Source organism: Theropithecus gelada, chromosome 1, assembly GCF_003255815.1.
Source record: "Theropithecus gelada isolate Dixy chromosome 1, Tgel_1.0, whole genome shotgun sequence".
In the NCBI taxonomy this organism is placed as follows: domain Eukaryota; kingdom Metazoa; phylum Chordata; class Mammalia; order Primates; family Cercopithecidae; genus Theropithecus; species Theropithecus gelada.
Genome location: NC_037668.1, coordinates 193,981,740 through 194,004,612, shown reverse-complemented (window position 1 = coordinate 194,004,612; position 22,873 = coordinate 193,981,740). Strand labels below are relative to the sequence as shown.

Genomic DNA, 22,873 nt, shown 5'->3' with positions numbered 1-22,873 from the left:
TAAAAAAAAAAAAAAAAAAAAAAAAAAAAAGGAAGAAACTATCTGTCCCTTGCCCACCCCTCCTGACTCTTGATTATCTTGATTATTGATTTCCAGAGGCTACCACTTTCAATCCTTTTAGCTATTGATTTTGATAGTTACCACCATATTTTTATGTAATCTGTTCATATTACTATTTTTGATTTTTCTTAGTTTTAGATACTCACTGTAGAGAAGGAGGATTTAGCTGTCTTATATCCTTCTCCTATACTTATATGCACTCATACACTCACATATGCACTTATCCTCCTACATTATACTAAAAGAATCATATTTTGCTAAATACATTTTTATAATCCTGAAAATGTTATTCATAGCCGAGCTATGTGATAAATTTTGATTATTTCTTCCATGATATGGTCTTTTTTGAGGTTGATAATTATCTCTCTTTGGTTTGTTTGCATAGTTTTCTGTACATCTATCACTAACGCATTCCCAGTCTCTCCTACAGAAGTCTCAATCTCTCAGAAATCAGACTCTAAGTCTAATGTTTAAAACCTTAAAAACATTCAGGATTAGGTACTTTTATGTTTATTTTCTTGGTGGAGGAAGAAATCTCTTCAGGACTCTCTGTTCTCTCATTCCAATAGATATCAATTACTCTCTTGGTCTCGTACTGGGATCTATACCATCCTGAAAACTTCCTTCTTTTCTTGGTTGTATACCTGCTTCCTGGATCTCATGTCGTCCTCTTTATTAGTTTGCTTCCTTGTTTTGTAGAACACATTATTTAACAACGTTCTTAAAAAGGTGAAAGGGAGGTAAAATATTTTGAGATTTGCAAGTCTGGAAATATCTTTTCCTACTGTCACATTTATTGATAATTTAGAATTCTAGGTTAGAAATGATTTTTTCTCTCAGAATTTCAAAAACATTGCTCTATTGTTTTTTAGTTTCCAGTTTGCTGCTGGGAAGACAGATGCTGTGGTGATTCCCAATACTTTCTTTGTGTCTTTTCTTTCTTTAAGTTCTCTGGGAACTTTTTAGTATCTTTTATCAGCTCTCAGTGTTTTGAAATCTTTTACTGATATGCCATTTTGTGTGTATGTGCATGTGTGCGTGTGCTCATTTTCTGTTAGGTACTTGTTGAGTTTGTTCAATCCATAAATTCCTTATACTTATAGGTCATTTTCTTGGATAGGATCTCCCCAACCACAAACTGTTTCTGTTTGATTTTCTCTCTTTGGAATGCCAGTTATTCAAATATTGAATCTTCTGTACCATTTCTCTAGTTTTAAAAATGTGGTGGGTTTTTCTTTTCCTATTGTTTACTTATTTTTTTTTTCTTTTGTTTTCTGGAACAGTTCCTTAAGTTTTTCTTCCATTTTACTAACCTTTTAATTTCTGCTCTCCTATTTTCAGTTATTGAGATTTTTTTTTGCCTGATGTTTCTGTTTATGGCCTTCTAATTTTGTTCCATGAATGCAATAAGTTCTCCTTTCTCTCAGAATATTAGTAAAAATGATCAAGTTGTATTCTGTATTTTGCATTATCTTTTTTTCCTTCAGGTTTCATGTTACAATATTTATTTGTTTTGGTCTCTGAGAATCTTTTTGGCCTTTCTTTCTTTCTTTCTTTCTTTCTTTCTTTCTTTCTTTCTTTCTTTCTTTCTTAATTTTCACAAAAGTTTTTATTGTGACCAACAGTAAACATTCAAAAAAGTAATAATATCCATTGACTCAATATCCTTCAGAGAATAGAAACAATGGAAAAAAACTGTTAATTTTATAAGAATAGGTAAATTTTGGTATCCGTATCTGACAATGCAATTACAAGAAGGGAAATTTACAGACCATGATCATTTTGGAACTAAATTTATATATCCTATTCAAAAATCCAGCTATATTTTATAAGGAGGTTATATCATGACCAAATTTGGTTTATACAATTAATTCAGTATATACTAGTTCCTGAATAAAGAGTAATAATAGTCTTGGGCTGGCAAGCCGGATAGGAACAGCTCTGGTGTGCAGCTGACAGTAAGATCAATGCAGAAGGCAGGTGATTTCTGTAATCCAACTGAGGTACCCAGCTCATCTTATTGGGACTGCTTAGATAGTGGGTGCAGCCCATGTAGGGCAAGCCAAAGCAGGATGGGGTGTTACCTCACCTGGGAAGTGTGTGGGGTTGGGAAACTCCCTCCCCTAGTGAAGGGAAGCTGGGAGGGACTGTGCCTAGAGGAATGGTGCATTCCAACCCAGATACTATGCTTTTCCCATGGTCTTTACAACCCACAGGCAAGAGATTCACTCAGGTGCCTACACCACCAGGGCCCAGGGTTTCAAGCACAAAACTGGGTGGCTGTTTGGGCAGACACTGAGCTAGCTGTAGCAGTTTTTTTTGGTCATACCCCAGTTGTACCTGGCACCGGCTAGACAGAACCATTCACTCCCCTGGAAAGGGGGCTGAAGCCAGGGAGCCAAGTGGTCTAGCTCAGTGGATCCCACACCCACAGAGCTCAGCAAGCTAAGATCCACTAGCTTGAAATTCTCACTGCCAGCACAACAGTCTGAAATTGACTTGGGACGCTTGAACTTGGTTTGGGGAGGGGCGTCTGCCATTACTGAGGCTGGAGTAGGTGATTTTCCCCTCATAGTGTAAACAAAGCCACTGGGAAGTTCGAACTGAGTGGAGCCCACTGCAGCTCAGCAAAGCCATTGTAGCCAGATTGCTTCTTTAGATTCCTCCTCTCTGGGCAGGGCATCTCTGAAAGAAAGGCAGCAGTCCCATATAGATAAAACTCCTATCTTCTTAGGACAGAGCACCTGGGGGAAAGGGTGGCTGTGGGCACAGCTTCAGCGGACTTAAACGTTCCTGTCTGCCAGCTCTGAAGAGAGCAGTGGATCTCTCAGAACAGCATTTGAGCTCTGCTAAGGGACAGAATGTCTCCTTAAGTGGGTCCCTGACCTGCGTACCTCCTGACTGGGAAACACCTCCCAGCAGGGGTTGACAGATACCCTATACAGGAGAGCTCTGGCTGACATCTAGCAGGTGCCCCTCTGGGATGAAACTTCCAGAGGAAGGAATAGACAGCAATCTTTGCTGTTCTGCAGCCTCCGCTGATGATACCCGGGCAAACAGGATCTGAAGTGGACCTCCAGCAAACTCCAGCAGACCTGCAGCAGAGGGGCCTATTAGAAGGAAAACTAACAAAAAGAAAAGAAAAGAATCAACATCAACAAAAAGGACGCCCACACAGAAACCCCATCTGAAGATCACCAACCTCAAAGACCAAAGGTAGATAAATACATGAAGATGAGGGAAAAACAGCACAACAAGGCTGAAAATTCCAAAACCAGAATGCCTCTTCTCCAAAGGATCACAACTCCTCACTAGCAAGGGAACAAAACTGGATGGAGATTGAGTTTGGCGAATTGACAGAAACAGGCTTCACAAGTTCATAACAAACTCCTCTGAGCTAAAGGAGGATGTTCTAACACAATGCAAGGAAGCTAAGAACCTTGAAAAAAAGTTAGAGGAATTGCTAACTAGAATAACCACTTTAGAGGAGAACACAAATGACCTGATGGACCTGAAAAACACAGCACGAGAACTTCGTGAAGCATTCACAAGTATCAGTAGCCAAATCAATCAAGTGGAAGAAAGGATATCAGAGATTGAAGATCACCTTAATGAAATAAAGCATGAAGACAAGATTAGAGAAAAAAGTATGAAAAGGAATGAACAAAGCCTCCAAGAAATATGGGACTATGTGAAAAGATCAAACCTGCATGTGATTGGTGTACCTGAAAGTGACAGGGAGAATGGAACCAAGTTGAAAAACACTTTTCAGGATATTATCCAGGAGACCTTCCCCAACCTAGCAAGACAGGGCAACAGTCAAATTCCGGAAATACAGAAAACACCACAAAGATACTCCTTGAGAAGAGCAACCCCAAGACACATAATCATCAGATTCACCAAAGTTGAAATGAAGGAAAAAATGTTAAGGGCAGCCTGTGGGAAAGGTTGGGTTACACACAAAAGGAAGCCCATCAGACTAACAGCAGATCTCTCTGTAGAAACCCTACAAGCCAGAAGAGAGTGGAGGCCAATATTCAACATTCTTTTTTTTGAGACAGATTCGCACTTTGTTACTCAGGCTGGAATGCAGTGGCGCAATCTCAGCTCACTGCAAGCTCCGCCTCCCGGGTTCACTCCATTCTACTGCCTCAGCCTCCTGAGTAGCTGGGACTACGGGAACCTACCACCATGCCTGGCTAATTTTTTGTATTTTTGGTAGAGACAGGGTTTCACCGTGTTAGCCAGGATGGTCTCAATCTCCTATCCTCGTGATCCACCCATCTCGGCCTCCCAAAGTGCTGGGATTACAGGCATGATCAACATTCTTAAAGAAAAGAATTTTCAACCCAGAAATTCATATCCAGCCAAACTAAGCTTCATAAGTGAAAGAGAAATAAAATCCTATACAGACAAGCAAATACTGAGAGATTTTGTCACCACCAGGACTGCGTTACAAGAGCTCCTGAAGGGAGCACTAAACATGGAAAGGAACAACTGATTCCAGCCACTGCAAAAACATACTGAATTATAAAGACCATTGACACTACAAAGAAAGTGCATCAAATAACAGGCAAAATAGCCAACTGGCATTGTAATGACAGGATCAAATTCACACATAACAATATTAACCTTAAATGTAAAAGGGCTAAATCACCCAATTAAAAAACACACACTGGGCTGGGCACAGTAGCTCACACCTGTAATCCCAGCACTTTAGGATGCCAAGGTGGGTGGATCATGAGGTCAGGAGTTCGAGACCAGCCTGGACAAGATGCTGAAACCCCGTCTCTAGTAAAAAAATACAAAAATTAGCCTGGCGTGGTGGCATGCGCATGTAGTCCCAGCTACTCGGGAGACTGAGGCAGGAGAATCACTGGAACCCGGGAGGCAGAGGTGGCAGTGAGCTGAGATTGTGCCACTGCACTCCAGCTTGGGTGACACAGAAAGACTCTGTCTCAAGAAAACACACACACACACACACACACACAGAGGCAAATTGGATAAAGAGTCAAGACCCATTGGTGTGCTGTATTCAGGAGACCCATAGCACAAGCAAAGACACACATAGACTCAAAATAAAGGGATGGAAGAATATTTACCAAGCAAATGGAAAGCAAAAAAAAAGCAGGGATTACAATCCTAGTATCTGATTAAACAGACTTTAAACCAACAAAGATCAAAAAAGACAAAGAAGGGCATTACATAATAGTAAAGGGATCAATGCAACAAGAAAAGCTAACTATCTGAAATATATATGCACCCAATACAGGAGCACCCAGATTCATAAAGCAAGTTCTTAGAGGCCTACAGAGAGACTTGGACTCCCACATAATAATAGTGAGAGACTTTAACACCACACTGTCAATATTAGACAGGTCAATGAGACAGGAAATTAATGAGGATATTCAGGACTTGAACTCAGCTCTGGACCAAAAGGACGTACTAGACATCTACAGAACTCTCCACCCCAAATCAACAGAATATACATTTTTCTCAGCACCACAACATACTTATTCCAAAATTGACCACATTATTGGAAGTAAAACACTCCTCAGCAAATGCAAAAGAATGGAAATCATAACTAACAGTCTCTCTGACCACAGTGCCATCAAATTAGAACTCAGGATTAAGAAACTCACTGAAAACCGCACAACTTTGTGAAAACTGAACAACCTGGTCATGAATGACTACTGGGTAAATAACGAAATTAAGGCAGAAATAAATAAGTTCTTTGAAACCAATGAGAATAAAGATATAATGTACCAGAATCTCTGGGACACAGCTAAAGCAGTGTTTATAGAGGAATTTATAGTACCAAATGCTCACAGGAGAAAGCAGGAAAGATCTAAAATCAACACCCTAACATCATGATTAAAATAACTAGAGAAGCAAGAGCAAAAATATTCAAAAGCTAGCAGAAGAGAAGAAATAACTAAGACAAGAGCAGAACTGAAGGAGACAGAGACACGAGAAGCCCTTCAAAAAATCAATGAATTCAGGAGCTGGTTTTTTGAAAAGATTAACAAAATAGACCACTAGCCAGATTAATAAAGAATAAAAGAGAGAAGAATCAAACACAATAAAAAATGATAAAGGGGATATCACCACTGATCCCACAGGAATACAAACTACCATCAGAGAATACTATAAACACCTCTAAGCAAATAAACAAGGAAATCTAGAAACAATGGATAAATTACTAGACACATACACCCTCCCAAAACTAAACCAGGAAGAAGTCAAATCCCTGAATAGACCAATAACAAGTCTGAAATTGAGGCAGTAATTAATAGCCTACCAATCAAAAAAAGCCCAGGACCAGGTAGATTTCACAGACAAATTCTACCAGAGGTACAAAGAGGAGGTGGTAGCATTCCTTCTGAAACTATTCCAAACAATAAAAAAAGAGGGACTCCTCCCTAACTCATTTTATGAGGCACCATCATCCTGATACTAAAACCTGGTGGAGACACAATAAAAAAAGAAAATTTCAGGCCAATATCCCTGATGAACATTGATGCAAAAATCTTCAATAAAATACTGGCATACCAAACCTAGCAGCACATCAAAAAGCTTATCCACCATGATCAAGTCGACTTCATCCCTGGGATGCAAGGCTGGCTCAACATACACAAATCAATAAACGTAATCCATCACATAAACACAACCAACAACAAAAATCACATGATTATCTCAATAGATGCAGAAAGGCCTTCAATAAAATTCAACATCCCTTCATGCTAAAAACTCTCAATAAATGAGGTATTGATGGAACATATCTCAAAATAATAAGAGCTATTTATGACAAACCCACAGCCAATATCATACTGAATGGGCAAAAGTTGATAGCATTCCCTTTGAAAACTGGCACAAGACCAGGATGCCCTCTCTCACCACTCCTATTCAACATAGGAAGTTCTGGCCAGGGCAATCAGGCAAGAGAAAGAAATAAAGCATATTTAAATAGGAAGAGAGGAAGTGAAATTATCCCTGTTTGCAGATGACATGATTGTATATTTAGAAAACCCCATCATCTCAGCCTGAAATCTCCTTAAGCTGATAAGCAACTTCAGCAAAGTCCCAGGGTACAAAATCAATGTGCAAAAATCACAAGCATTCCTATACACCAATAATAGACAAACAGCCAAATTATGCATGAACTCTCATTTGCAATTGCTACAAGGAGAATAAAATACCTAGGAATACAACTTACAAGGGATGTGGAGGACCTCTTCAAGGAGAACTACAAACCACTGCTCAAGGAAATAAAAGAGGACATAAACAAATGGAAAAACATTCCACGCTCATGGATAGGAAGAATCAATATCATGAAAATGGCCATAGTGTCCAAAGTAATTTATAGATTCAATGCTATCTCTATCAAGCTGCCACTGACTTTCTTCACAGAATTAGAAAAATCTACTTTAAATTTCATATGGAATCAAAAAAGAGCCTGCATTGCCAAGACAATCCTAAGCAAAAAGAACAAAGCTGGAGGCATGATACTACCTGACTTCAAATTATACTACAAGCCTGCAGTAACCAAAACAGCATGGTACTGGTACCAAAACAGATATATAGACCAATGGAACAGAACAGAGGCCTCAGAAATAATGCCCCACATCTACAACCATCTGATCTTTGACAAACCTGACAAAAACAAGCAAGGGGGAAATGATTTCCTATTTAACAAATGTTGTTGGGAAAACTGGCTAGCCATATGCAGAAAACTGAAACTGGACCCCTTCCTTACACCTTATACAAAAATTAACCCAAGATGGATTAAAGACTTAAATGCAAGACCCAAAACCATAAAAACCCTAGAATAAAACCTAGGCAATACTATTCAGGCCATAGGCATGGACAAAGACTTCATGACTAAAACACCAAAAGCAATGGCAACAAAAGCCAAAACTGACAAATGGGATCTAATGAAAGATCTTCTGCACAGCAAAAGAAACTATAATCAGAGTGAACAGGCAACCTACAGAATGGGAGAAAATGTTTGCAATCTACCCATCTGACAAAGGGCTAATATCCATAATCTACAAGGAATGTAAACAAATTTACAAGAGAAAAACAATCCCATCAAAAAGTGGGTGAAGGTTATGAACAGACTCTTCTTGAATGAAGATATTTATGCAGCCAACAAACATATGAAGAAAAGCTCATCATCACTGGTCATTAGAGAAATGCAAATTAAAACCACAATGAGATACCATCTCATGCCAGTTAGAATGGTGACCATTAAAGAGTTAGGAAACAACAGATGCTGGAGAGGATGTGGAGAAATAGAAATGCTTTTACACTGTTGGTGGGAGTGTAAATTAGTTCAACCACTGTGGAAGACAGTGCGGCAACCCCTTAAGGATCTAGAACCAGAAATACCATTTGACCCAGCAATCCCATTACTAGGTATATACCCAAAGAAATATAAATTATCCTACTATAAAGACACATGCATACGTATGTTTATTGATGCACTATTTACAGTAGTAAAGACTTGAAGCCAACCCAAATGGACATCAATGATAGACTGCTAAAGAAAATGTGGTACATATATACCATGGAGTACTATGTAGCCATAAAAAGGAATGAGTTCGTGTCCTTTGCAGGGACATGAATGAAGCTGGAAGCCATCATCCTCAGCAAACTAACACAGGAACAGAAAACCAAACACCACATGTTCTCACTCATAAGTGGGAGTTGAACGAGAACACATAGACACAGGGAGGGGAACAACACACACTGGGGCCAGTCAGGAGGTTGGGGGTGAGAGGAGGGAGAACATTAGGACAAACAGCTAATGCATGCAGGGCTTAAAACCTAAATGACAGGTTGATAGGTGCAGCAAACCACCATGACACTCGTATACCTATGTAACAGATCTACACATTCTGCACTTGTATCCTGGAACTTAAAGTAAAATAAAACAAAAAGCAATATAAATTACTAGGCACATACCATCCATTTCATCTAATGAAGAAAGCAAATGGCAAATATCATGTATCTGATGTGCTACTCAAAATGTCTAGGTTCTTACATTATTTATTACTGAAAGAAACCTTGGAGATCATGGTTTCTAACTATTTATTTGACAGATGAGGAAAACTGAGACCTGTGGAGTTTTGGTGACATGCCTTGAGACTAGAATCCAAGCCTAGTACAGTCTTCTTTCCATTAAATCGTATTTCCTTTTCTAAGGCATGGCGAATGCTGTGTGGCTTACGAGTTTATTTTTGGTGATGACACTATACCTGCTTTTCTTCCTTTATTTTTTTTTGACCTCAGTGACTAGAACTGGATCAATACTAATCCTTGGTTTATGACACACTCTCACAATTGGTCCATGTATAACCTATTTATTTATTTGCTTTTAATAATGTAATACATAAAACTTCAAACATTCATATTTGGTGGAGAACTTGGGAAGAAATGAAAATGTATAATTTCCATATATGCCTGGTACAAAAATAAACTCATATATTTGGAAATTATTTAGTGCTACAGCTGTTTGTTTTTCCCCCTTGGGTTGAAGGTTATCTTCTGGATGGGTGGTTTGGCAACTCTCCTCCTCATCACATTGAAATCACCAAACTCAAGTAGCACTTAGAAAACAAAGTAAGACAGAAGGAAATGGGAAAACGACCAGGAAAATGTGCTTTACATTTAGCATTGTGACATATATGTCTTTAAAATTTGTTAGTCTTCTGCAAATTGTGTAATGTTGGGTTTGTTTATGATGCAGGTCTGAGAACCATTGGAGTTATCACCAAACTGGACCTTATGGATGAAGGAACAGATGCCAGGGATGTTCTAGAGAACAAACTGTTGCCTCTTCGCAGGGGTAATGTACTGTGGTCTATACAATACTTTTTTGTTTGTTTGTTTGTTTTTGGTTATATGGAAGAGAAATGATTGGGAAGCCACTAGGAGTTTTGGTTTTAATGCCTTCTCAGTTGTAAGGAATGGATATATCATTAGTTATACTTTTTATGGAATGGCTGTACGTTCCCGAATGATATATTAGAAAATAATTCAAAGGGAGAACTATTCTTTAAAATAACAGGAATAATAAAACAGGAAAAGGAAGGAGTTTGAAGTGAGGTTATAAATATTCATCATAGACTGCATAAACTTATACTATTGTAAGCCTGATATTTACTTGCCTGCTATATGACAAAACTGCGAAGATACACACTCTCTTAAAATGCACACAGTTTAAGGGTGAGAGACACTATTGTATTGACGCTAAAAAATTATTGTGAGCTCAATCAGTAGCCTGTGTTCAATACTGATGTTTCCCATTGAGTTTTATAAAGGGACTCAGTCTTCACACCTAAAACTAGTTTTGCTTTTCTTAGTCTGCCTATGTGAGAGCCTTGAAATCTCCCTGGAATAAGCCACAAAAAGTGTCCCCAACTCCATAGATTTGTGTTTTGTTTCAGGTTACGTGGGGGTGGTAAACAGAAGCCAGAAGGACATAGACGGGAAGAAGGACATAAAGGCAGCCATGTTGGCAGAGAGGAAGTTTTTCCTTTCCCACCCGGCTTACAGACATATCGCTGACCGAATGGGAACCCCACACCTGCAGAAGGTCCTTAATCAGGTAAAAATGTTCTTTCAAGCAACAAGAACAGTTATGAAATATGTAAGTGGATGCTAGAATTTGTATTTATTATTTTTAAGTTTATTTTTTTCCAAAACAAGACATGCAGCTTCAATGATAGGGATTTTAAAAATGGGTATTAGTACCTCAGATTCACACTATTACCATTCTCAGTGAATAGAACTCATCTTCCTGTTATTGAAAGAAGAGTTCTCAAAGCAGAAACACATACCTATTTAGGAACAGTGAATAGGGATATACATTTTAGCATATATTCATTTGTAATATGTAGTTACCTTGAGAAGTTAAATTTTTATAACTTTGAAAAGTTGATCTCTTGGTACCTGTTTTTGAAGCACCAATCTGTAATGGCTAGGTTACACTTTCTGTTAATTTTTTTTTTATGACTTTGTTTAGAATTGATTTGTTTCTTAATTTAAAATCTTTAGAATCACAAATCCTGGTTTAATAATCATTGATTTCCACTCATCTAAGATGCTTTTCCAGATAACCCCTTTTCCCACAATAATTTAGAATTGGGCCTTCTGCCTACCCCGCTCCATGCACTATGCACAAACTTCTTCCATAAATCCTCAATGCTCTTACTTGGTTACAGACATTCCTTCCCCTATTGGAGTTAAGTGTTATGACAAGCATCATTGTCATTGAATGCAGGGCCCCCTCCCTGAGTTTTGATTATATTGACTTCATGTGACTAGCAGCCTTTCTCACAAATATTCTTATAAGTTATGCTTTAACTGTTATGTACAAACTTAATCAGGCAATCAATCAATCAAGTAGATTTCTGATTCTTATCTCCTAGAAAGTATCAATAGCTGTCATAATATGTGACATTATACCTGAACAATTTAGGCAAAACAACTGAGAAGAAATTTTAGAAAATAAAAAATTGTGTTATAATTCCATTTTAAGAGATTTCAACACAGACTATTGTAAAGTTTATACTTTTTAATTAAAGATAAATATTTGGACTCTAGGAAACATCACTATGATTGTATCATTTAAAAATATGAATATATTTTAGAGAAGGAGCATTGTTATGCAAGAATCCTAACACTCTACCAATATATTTTGCATTGTCAAAACTCTCTTTAGAATACTGCTTTCACAGCTGTATTGGCCTACAAAAAAACACAAATAAACTGAGAAAATCTTAGAAGAAAATCACTAATATGATTAGAAAGATAAAGCTTGAAATGAGTTAGGTTTTGAATACTGGAAAAACAGAAGGAGGTGGTTGACTATTAGATTATTACAGGTGACGCCCAAGTTATGACATAATTGGATTCTCGTTGACTAAAAATTGAATGTTTTTTTTTCTGAAGATGTCTCCTTTCCTGGATAATCACTCTCTCTTTATTGCTTCAAGAATATTTATACTATGTTTGAAACTAAGATAATTCTATGGCTATGTATGTGTACCAATACTTCTGATCCTATAGGATAAGCAAAATGACATGACATTTTTGAAAAATTGAATGAAATTTTCATTGTAGGGGGAAGGCAGAGAAAGAGGTAGTGAGTTGTATGAGATGATATTGGAGATGTAGGCAGTGGCTGAATCCTGTAATGTTTCTAGACCAAATTGAGGATTTTGGCTCTTACCTAAGACCAATAAGGAGTCATTTAAGGGTCCTGAGTAGAGGAATAACAAGATCAGATCCATGGGTGAAAAAAGAATATGGTATTGAAGACAGGAAGACCAAGAGTAGACCAGTTAGGAGTAAAAGAGAAATTATGGGAATTTGGTTGTAAGGGCCAGTGGAGATGAAAAGAAGGGGCAGGTTTGAGAAATGTTCAGGAAAATTGAGGACTAGGTGGTAGATTAGAGCTGTAGGATGTTGGGAGAGGTGGAGTCAAGGTTATGTCCCAGGTTTCCAGGTTCTTATAAAGTCACCAAGATGGGGAACCCTGAAGGGAAGATCAAATACTTGATTTTGGAAATGTTGAGCTTGAGATGTCATTGACACATCCAAGAGGAGAAGTCAAGCAGTTGGTCAAATATGCATGCCACAGCACAGATAAATCTTGTTTGGAGACAACATCTTACAGCTATAGGTATTTGGATGTTTACTGAAGCCATGGATGGAATGAGATCCCCTGAAGAGAGAACAGAGAGTAAACAAAAAAGAGGCCTCAGACCCAGATTTGAGGAATTTCAATAATTACTGTTCTGGCAAAGAGGGTGAATTGTCCAAGGAAATAGAGAAGATATATCGAGAATGGATAGCAGAAGAATTAGAGAAGCTGGAGTCATGGAAGCCAGGGGAAGAAGTGTTTTAGAAAGCCACAGTATTGCTTTGCTCTGGAGATGTCTGAGAAGCAAAAGGTGAAAATCAGGTATTTTTATTTACCAGTTCACATGGCAATCAGTTGGTTGTGGTTGCTGTTTCTATTAGATTTGGGTCCTTGTCTCTCGTGACGTTGCTATCGGGAATGCCGTCCTCTCAGCTCTTTTTTTTGCCTGCTTCATAGTTAGAACAGCAGTGCATGCCAGGGTGCTAACATAACAATTTATTACTGTGAGCAAGGGGGTAATACAGTTATAAACTATTGACAAATAACTCTAGATTTATTTAATAAATATATTCAGGTGACCTCAGATAAACATAAAGATGACTGAAAATAGTTTCTTCAGTCAATCTGGGTATATTAATTCTCCCTAATTTTAATATTTTTTATTTTTTTCTGCATTTCTAGGAAGTTTATATTCTTTTTATTGATTTCAAGTTCATCACTTAGGCAGTTCAAGAAGGTTATCTGTTTTTTCTTTTAATTAAGACTTTCTTTAACTGCATTGTAATAGAAAGACCGTAAGACCTAAACAATCTAGGTTTTTATCTCACCTTTGTTCTTAATTAATCATGCACTCTTAGGCTCTAGGAGAAGTTTTCATTGTACTGAGCTTGAGGTGCCTGCTGATCTCAGTGGAAATATCAAGTAGATGGTTATGTCGAGCCTTCAATAGCAGAGAGAGCTTTCCCTTACTCAGTCATGGAGTTGCACTGGGACCTAGAGGTGGAAGTACGAGTAAGTTGCTGCCTCAGCTGAAGAATGTGGAGAAAGTCAACAGCTGGCAGGTGCCTCTGGCACCTTGGCTACCTGAGCTCCACCTGTGTGGTAAACCACTTAGTCCTGAGAACACCAGGCAGCACCTGTGACTCCTAGCGTCCTTCATTTCTATCACATTCTAACTTAAGGTTCCTTTGTACCAGGTAGGAGATCTGATAAGTCAATCCTTGCTAACTAAGGTGTTATTGGGCAGCCTCATTAGTAACATTAGCTGCATTTTTACAGGATCTTCCCAGATTTAAAGAGATAGCTCAAGTGAGTGACTCTAAATGAGGGAATTTTGAGCATCTCTGAAGGGCAGTGGAGGAGGGAGTTGGTGTTTCTTCTCCCTATCTACATAATAGTCATTCTCAAATGTAGACATAATGTTTGAAATTTTGAATGATTATAAAAACAACGGAGGCTGATATTTGTCTCCTGAGTTAGTCTTTAATCTGTGTATATGATTCAATCTTCAATCTGTGTGTATGATTTTGTTTTGTTTAGCAACTTACCAACCACATTCGGGATACCCTACCAAACTTCAGGAACAAACTACAGGGACAGTTGCTCTCCATAGAACACGAAGTAGAAGCCTACAAAAATTTCAAACCAGAAGACCCAACCAGGAAGACCAAAGCATTGCTGCAGTAGGTCACCTTTCCCTTCCTTGGCACAGCATTTTAAACTAATTTTTTTAGTTTTCTTTTGCCTTAGTCTATTTGTCATGTTGTTTCTTAGGCTTAACAGAGGCAGCAGGTAAACTACCTGAGACTATCTATATGATATACAAGAACTCTTGAATTTTTATGCTTTGTTGAACACGAATTATTGGTATTACTCTGTTATTATCAACTTACCAATTGAGCATCGCTATGCCCATTTACATTGTGTTTTTAAAACTGGATTAAGTGAGTAAAACTATTAGGGATGACCCAGCAGGAATTTTTGTCCCTTGTCTTAGAAGTGGGTAAATACAGATGAACATATATTTTTCAGCTGTTTCTATGGATGTCAATTGTACTTATTATCCTTTATTCCAATTATTTCATGTAACTTATTTGTGTGCATTTTTCAGTGGAATGAAAACCAAGGATTTAATTAAAAAGTGCTAACAATAAGGCTCTAGTTTTTTTTTTTCCTTTTACGTAATGATTTTAATGTAGCCCTTTGAAAATGCAAATGTGAAACTGCCAAACATCTTTTCACCCCTTCATGATCTTCCCATCTTATCTTTGGGTTACTAGAGTTATTCCTGTGGTGTCTTGGAGTAGGATAGCAGAGAATTGTTAGAGAATTCCTAGCTCTTTATATCTTACACTGTCTTCTCTTCCTTGACTCCTTCTGGTGCCATCAGTTCCTTTATCCTGTGCTGCCAATTGTGTCAAGTCCCTCTCAACGGGAAGGCTCCCCTGCCCAGCACACACTGCAGGATACCCGAGGTCTACCTCCGAAGATGATGTTCGGTACCTCTTATGGCTCCCTTTTTTCTCCTGCAGCCTGACAATCAAAGCATCCTTCAATTGGTATTTAAAGCACACACTATTATTTCTTTCTTTGTGAGGAGATTCCCAAATACTCAAATATTTAAATACAATATTAATTGCTTCATCATCTATTTCCTCATCAAAAATATTACACAAAGGAAAGAGGTTTTTGTTTGTTTGTTTGTTTGTTTTTCAGATGTAACTCTTTCCTAATTTATTCTTTGTTTTCATTCTTGGGTTTGGTTGAGCTCTTGTAAAAACTCTTCAAGTTACAGAGAAAGCTATTTCTGTTTAGGCCCTAGATCATTATCTTAATATCCAGCTAAAACTATTCTGCTTGCAAATACTGGGTCTTGCCTCTGTGACTTTATTGGACTCAGATTACAGAACTTTTCACAGCTAGATTCTTGACTTGCAGAGGGCTGATTCAGCTTCTTCTTTATGGCCCTATTCTTTCTGACCTATTTCTTTTCTCTCTTCTATCATTTCCTCCTGCCTTACTTTCTCTGTTCTTCCTCCTTCCTCTAATCTCTTCATGCACTCAGTGTCTGGTTCTGTGAATTGAACGATAAATAAGATTCTTGCCCTCAAGAAGTCCCAGTAGAGTAGGGAAAAATGGACATAAAAATTAACACAATTTAACACAATTGTGTTAAAGCCAATAAATGCTATGTTTCTGTAAGTGTAAAATATTAAGGGAGCCCAGATGAGGAAGCAGTTACATGTGAGGAAGCATGTGAATTTGCAGAGAAAACAGGTCGTGAGGTAGGAGAGTCATGTGGAAGGAGGAGGGCAAGAGAATCGTGAGAACTTTGGTGACATTTTTTCTAGGGTTAGTAAATGGATCAGGTAGCTGAGGTATAGGGTTTAGGGGAAGGAGCAGCTAGGGCTACACGTTCTGAAAAATTTTTCATGTTTCAGTATGTATGTCATACCTCTCCAGGTGTTTTTAAAAAATAAAATTTGCATATACAGGAACATAACTAAATCCAATTATAGTCTAGCTTCTTTGGCCTAAATAATTTGTAGTTACTTTTCATTCACCTATGATTTTGATGGAAGAGAATAAAAAGATACAAGTTTTAGATAGTTTGAATTTTTTTCCTTTTAGATTTTGAATTTGAAAGTAGTTCCAGTATGTTTAAATTGGAGTTTCTAAACCTGGTAATCATAAATGAACATAGTTGTTTTCTTTCTTTCTTTCTTTCTTTCTTTCTTTCTTTCTTTCTTTCTTTCTCTTTCTTTCTTTCTTTTTCCTTTTTCTTTCTTTCTTCTTTCTTTCTTCTTTCCTCCTCCTCCTCCTCCTCCTCCTCCTTCTTCTTCTTCTTCTTCTTCTTCTTCTTCTTCTTCTTCTTCTTCTTCTTCTTCTTCTTCTTCTTCCTCTTCCTCTTCTTCTTCTTCTTCTTCTTCTTCTTCTTCTTCTTCTTCTTCTTCCTCTTCCTCTTCCTCTTCCTCTTCTTCTTCCTCTTCCTTTTCCTCTTCCTCTTCTTCTTCTTCTTGGCAGCCAGTGTAAGGTAATTCATTCTTTCATGGAACAAAGATTTATTAAATCTCCCAATTATGTTGAGCAGGAAAAGGTAAAGAAAACACACGGTCCTTGCCCTTAGGAGAGTGACTAATAGACGTAGCAATGTAAATGTACTGTGCCAAGTGCTCTGCAGGAAATACGCTGAAGATGCAGAGGAGGGGCAATGAGGAGTGGTGCTGGATAGAGTCATGGATCATGAAAAGTTTCTGGGAAGAACCAATGCTTGATCTGAATCTTAAAGAACATGTAAAAATTAGTCAGGCAAAGCAGCAAGAGACAGAGAGAATGGTGCTCTGAGCAGAAGGAAAAACAAGTGTAAAAGCACAGGGGCATGGTGCATTTGGGGAACTGCAATGACTTCCTTATGGTTGGCTGGAAGGTGAGTGGGATGAGTGGTAAGAGATGGGGCTGAAGAGGCAGCCAAGGCCAGACTATGAAATTCTGGGAGATGGGCTAAAGAGTTTTGACTGTATATTCAAATTGTGGGGATCCATTGAAAAACAAGGCTAGAGCTAGTTGTAGAGGAGTCACAAATATGTGTTATTCTGATAGGGTGAGGTCTGATTTGGACAAAGATAAACCCAAAAGCAGGATGATCATCTAGAGGAGCCTTCAGTGATGCCGGGAGGTGTTGCTGAGAGCTGAACCAAGGCAGTGTTAGCAGGTTGAGGAGGAAAAGCTCAACTAGCTGAACTGTAACGGAGGAGAAATGACCTACAACTGTTGGCTCCCTGAAACTGTTGGGTGAGGGAAAGGGAGGTATGCTGGATGCCCCATCTTCCCTGCCTGGGGTGGGTGGTGTCATCCTCCATGAGGGGAGATTTGGGAATGCAGGAGGATCAGCAGGTTTGGGAGTGAAAGACATTAAGAGGTTGTTTCAGATGTGTTGAGTTCAAGGCAGCTAAGAGGAAATAAACATCCAGTACAGTTGAGCATATGGGCCACTGTCTTCTGAGAGTTATGGGCTAAAGCGGAAGGTGTGGAGAAACTATTTCTCAATAACCCTTGAAGCTATAGTAACCTTGAAATCACCTAGGGATGAGTGTGAGGAGAGATTGAGGCTGTGACATTGGGGGAGTGATAGTGCTGGAGCATTTGGAACACTAGGTGGCTGTGATGTCATGGGAGTCCGGGTCCATTTGACTATTCTACATAAAGTTTAATTGATTAACTCTCTATTTCAAGTATTCTTTTTTTTGTTTTTTTTTTTTTTTGAGACGGAGTCTCGCTCTGTCACCCAGGCTGGAGTGCAGTGGTGCCATCTCGGCTCACTGCAAGCTCCGCCTCCTGGATTCACGCCATTCTCCTGCCTCAGCCTCCCGAGTAGCTGGGACTATCTGCACCACACCTGGCTAATGTTTTGTATTTTCAGTAGAGACGAGGTTTCACTATGTTAGCCTGGTTGGTCTCGAACTCCTGACCTCAGGTGATCCACCCGCCTCGGCCTCCCAAAGTGCTGGGATTATAGGCATGAGCCACCGCACCCGGCCCCATCAAGTATTCTTTAAATACCATTTTATGACTGTAATCAAATGAACAGAATGCATTGAAAGACAAATATATTTAAATATTTATTCTAATTAAATGTCTAAAATCTTGATGTGTATTTCATATAATCACACTGTGAGTGCTACATAGAGTGCAGTGTTAACTCTGCCAGTAGGTGCCACTAAGTGTACCTGGAAAACGATTCTAAGGAATAATCATAGGAAAAGAAAATGAAGAGTGCAAAGGCTTGTAACTTTGACTTGAATCTATTTCTCTTTAAAATTACAGGATGGTTCAGCAATTTGCTGTGGACTTTGAGAAGAGAATTGAAGGGTCAGGGGATCAAGTAGATACCCTGGAACTCTCAGGTGGTGCTAAAATCAATCGTATTTTTCATGAACGCTTTCCTTTTGAGATAGTAAAGGTTTGTGTCAAACACTATTTTTTCCCTTCGTTTCACTTCATTTCCGTATTCTGTTTTATACAACTCAATAAAATATTGTGTGAGTGGTATAGAACTAACATAGTTCTTTGAACAAAACCTCTATATTCAGGTAGTGAAATTCAGGAGAGAAATGTGTTCTTACTGATGATTCTGATTTTATTTAATGAGTTTTAACTACATTTCAAACACAAATACTAATTGAGTTTCCTATGATGTTTGTTGTCTAATTAATTTAAAAATATTTCTTAAGGATATACTATGCACCAAATTTCTAGGTGCTAGTGATTAAGACAGGCAAGGCCCTTGCTTGTCTAGGGGGGAAAGACAGAAAATTAACAAACAGACAAAATAAGAAAGTTGCAAATGTTTTTATGTAACATCATATAAAAGAAAGGGGCCGGATGAGCCACTGTTAATGAAATAATCAGGCAAGTTCTGTCTGAGCAGGGGACATTTAAACTATGCCCAGAATGTCATGAAGAGGTCAGCTGGGTAAAGCTCTGGGGGAAAGGGGTTGTTCAAGGCAGAAGTAGCAACCTCGGATAAGACACTAAAGTATAACAGGTGAAGAAGAGATGCGGCTGATGAAGGAGAGGGGCATGAAATGAATTCAGAGAGGGAGGAAGTGTCCAGTTCACACAAGGCTTTCTAGGTTGAGGTAAAGTCTATGCTGAACAATGGGAAGTTACAGGAGGGTTTTAAACAGTAATGTGACTTGATTCGTTGATGATTTTAGAAGAATAGTATACCTGCTGGATTGTAAAGAGCCAAGAGACGTGAGGAGAACAGTGGGTCAGACAAGGAGTGGATTCGTTTTCTGTGGGGTCTGAAACTTCTACAATTTTGCAGGTCCCCTTGAAGAAGAATACAAAATTATAAACACACAGTCAGGCACAGGGTCTTGGAAGAGGCTGGTGCAAGGGAGAAATGCTGAGAATTAAACTTCTTTAGCTTTCCAGTAAAAGTGCTCCAGCAAGAAAGGATAGAGAGAGATGGGTGGCTTTGGGGTTTTGGAGATAAAGTTGCTAGGGCTTCGACTGAAATCGGGGAATGGAAGAAAGATAAGTTTTTAGATGACTTCCAAGGTTTTGGCTTTCACAGCTGAGTGAGTGGTGGTGCCCATCAGATGAGGGAAATGAAGGAAAAGCTCTGTTTGTATGGAGAAGTGAATTAGGAGTTCTGCTTTGGATGTGCAAAGTGTAAAATGCCCAATAGGCAGTTGAGTGGTTTTAGGGACCATGCTACTTGTCTCAAACAGAGAGGCGAGTGCTTATGTCTTCGTGTGGGAAGCAAATGGGTAAATAGATAGTTTCATTCAAATGTGCTAAGTAAAGTGATAAACTTCAGCACAAAGTGCTATGGAAACACAGCCCACAGACATGAATCCCAGCTCAAGTGTGTGAGGGAGCCAGGCTTCTGAGCTGAGTTTGGAAGGATGAGCAGCTAGTTAAGCGGGAAGAGGTAGGTTACAGGAGGGGTTGATCTAGACAGGAGAGGAACGATAAAGGCCCTGAGCTATGAAGCCATTGGTTGTGGGTAGAGACCTAGAGCAATTCGTCATTCCAGGACATAAAGTATGAGGGGGAAGTAGACAGACAATGAAGCTGGAGAGGCCAAATCTCAGAAGTCAGGGCTGAACTCAGTGTTCTCTGGCCACCCTTTCGAGGTCTAAGCTCTGTGACACTTTGATCCTACTTCCAAGTAGATTTATGGTACCTTGGGCTTCTGAGAAATGTTTGTACAGTAATCTATCCTGTGTTGTCTTTTTAAAATAGCACTAATTTTCTTTTACAAAGAGGTCTTTAACTCAAATGGTTTAAGTGGCCAGGGACAAAAGACAGTCATTGTTAATTTCAGGACATCTGTACTGCTACTGCACATCAGGTGATACCCTCATTTATGCATTCTCCTGTGCCTTCAAATTTACCGTATTTAGCAAAAGAATGAAGAATTATACATTTCAAATGAATGGCTAGATTTATGTCCAGAAGGCATCCTTATGCATAGCACTCCATATCTATAATAGAGTTAAAATCCACTGCCCCTAAACTCCCCAAAATCCCTAGTGTTCTGTGTTGCCTTGAACTTTATATAAACAGATGTTTTGGCCATCTGGGTTTAGGTTAGGAAAGACATGAGTATCCACTTATTAATAACGAAGTCAAGTTATTCTCATTCTGTATTGTTCAACAATATTATTCAAAGGAATTAAGTGTCATAACCATGGCTCATTTTGCATCGGCAGATGGAGTTCAATGAGAAAGAACTGCGAAGAGAAATAAGCTATGCAATCAAAAACATACATGGTATCAGGCAAGTGATTCACATTTTTTTTTGTCATCTGTTCAAGGTACCAAAAGAAAATTAATGTTTATAAATAGCTAGGAAACTCGTCTTTTCATCATTGAACAGGGTAGAATACAGAGGTGGGAGTCAGAAACAGGAAATCCTGCTTTGAAGTTTAATGGTAACTTCCTGTATTGCTGTAGTCAGTTTTTTCCAAGTGAAAAAGCAAAAACATCTTCTGCACTTCCAGCCTGTACTCTGCACAATAGGGGATTCACAGATTAGCAAGACCCCATTCTCCAGAGCCTTCGTTTTTCATGAGGGAGGCCAGACATGCTCATAATTAATCATTACTTATACCGGAGAAGGGACAGATTAATTCTGATTAATGTTGTGGAGCAAGATTGGGAAAGATGAATGGAGGTAGTTACTTTCAAGTTTATCCTTGCATGTGGAGAGAATGATTTCAACAGGCTAGGAGGTGTTGTGTGTTCATGTGTGCTTGCGCGTCTGGGGGCATGTATATGAAGTGGGTGGCAGTGTGATGAGACAGGAGAGGATGGAAGGATGGAATGGAGGTTGTTGAGGCTGGAGGATAAAAGAAAGGGCTTTCTGGTGGAAGGTGTGGGATGACCAAAGGTTCAGAGATGAGAGGGCACAGCATGTACCCATGGAGCCAGGAATCATGCATGTGCATTGGGACTGTCTTGAGGAATGTGGTCAGGAGAGCAGAGGGACCTGAGCTGGGTGGAGTTGGGGGTGGGGTGGAACTTGTGTCTGAATTTCCACTTGTTTAAAGTTAGTTTATTCTAAATTACCTTCTATCTTAGTCTGTTTGGACTGCTGTAACAAATGACCACAGACTGGGTGGCTTATAAACAACAGAAATTTATTTCTCATGGTTCTGGAGTTTGAAAATCCTAGGTCAGGGTATGAGCATGGTTGGGTTCTGGTGAGAGCCCTTTTCCAGCCTGCACATTGCTGTCTTCTCATTCTGTCCTCATGTGGCAGAGAGAAAGCCAGTCAGCTCTCTGGCCTCTTCTTATAAGGGCACTAATCCCATTCATGAGGGTTCTGCCCTCATGATGTAATTATCCCCCAAAGGCCCCACCTCCTACTACCATCACATTGAGGGGTACGGTTTCACCATATGAAGTTTTAGGGGAACACAAACATTCAGTTCATAACAATTTCTTTAAAGAACTATGATGAAAACAAATGATTTTAAAATACTTATTTCTTCATTTCATGTACAGAGGCTAAACATAACTTAATGAGCATATGTTGAATTGTAGTGTCCTTAATTCAAGGAAATAAAACTTAAGTTGCCTAGTACATAGATTGCCTCATATGAAGGAGGTGGCCTCTGCCTGTTGTCGTTTGTGGCTCAGCCTCTGCCAAAGGGCCGAGTTGAGACTATGCTGGGAACAGACCCTGAGAAGGCAAAGCTTGACACTGAGCGTACATGTGATGAGTGATTTTACAAAGGAGTTATGATGCTTGAGTTATTTATTGTTTTAAAATTTAGACAATCTGCTCCACAAATCTCAAATAGTATGGGCAGATATGAGTTTACAAAGTGAAGAGGAGAAAACCTCTATAACCAAACCTAATGTTTTTTCTTTTATCATCGATAGGATTTCTAAGCTCCCTATTCTATTTCTTCTACACCAAATCCAGAATACATATGGTGTAGAAACTGTTTTACTTTTTAGCTGGGCAGATCTGGTATTTGGACATGTTTATCTGATAGATGCAGTGGAACCAAATTACATTTTTTGGGTCATGCAGTATTTGAACTCAGCCAAATACAGTATTTTTACTTCACTTGTAAAACTCATTACCATATGCAGCTTTTGTCAAATATAACTGCAAAATCTCAGTAATTCAGAGTT

General features: G+C 38.8%; 1 protein-coding gene across 7 annotated transcripts in view; it reads left to right on the top strand.

Moving 5' to 3' along the window:
• Window positions 1–22,873, top strand: part of DNM3 (dynamin 3) — a 556,545-nt gene that overhangs the window by 176,329 nt on the left and 357,343 nt on the right. For all 7 annotated transcript variants that reach the window (XM_025399962.1, XM_025399954.1, XM_025399946.1 and 4 more), the window contains exons 5-9: window positions 9,812–9,910; window positions 10,512–10,672; window positions 14,252–14,394; window positions 18,536–18,671; window positions 20,938–21,005. In XM_025399962.1, the coding sequence (XP_025255747.1) occupies window positions 9,812–9,910; window positions 10,512–10,672; window positions 14,252–14,394; window positions 18,536–18,671; window positions 20,938–21,005 (607 nt within the window). The remainder of the gene's footprint in view (window positions 1–9,811; window positions 9,911–10,511; window positions 10,673–14,251; window positions 14,395–18,535; window positions 18,672–20,937; window positions 21,006–22,873) is intronic.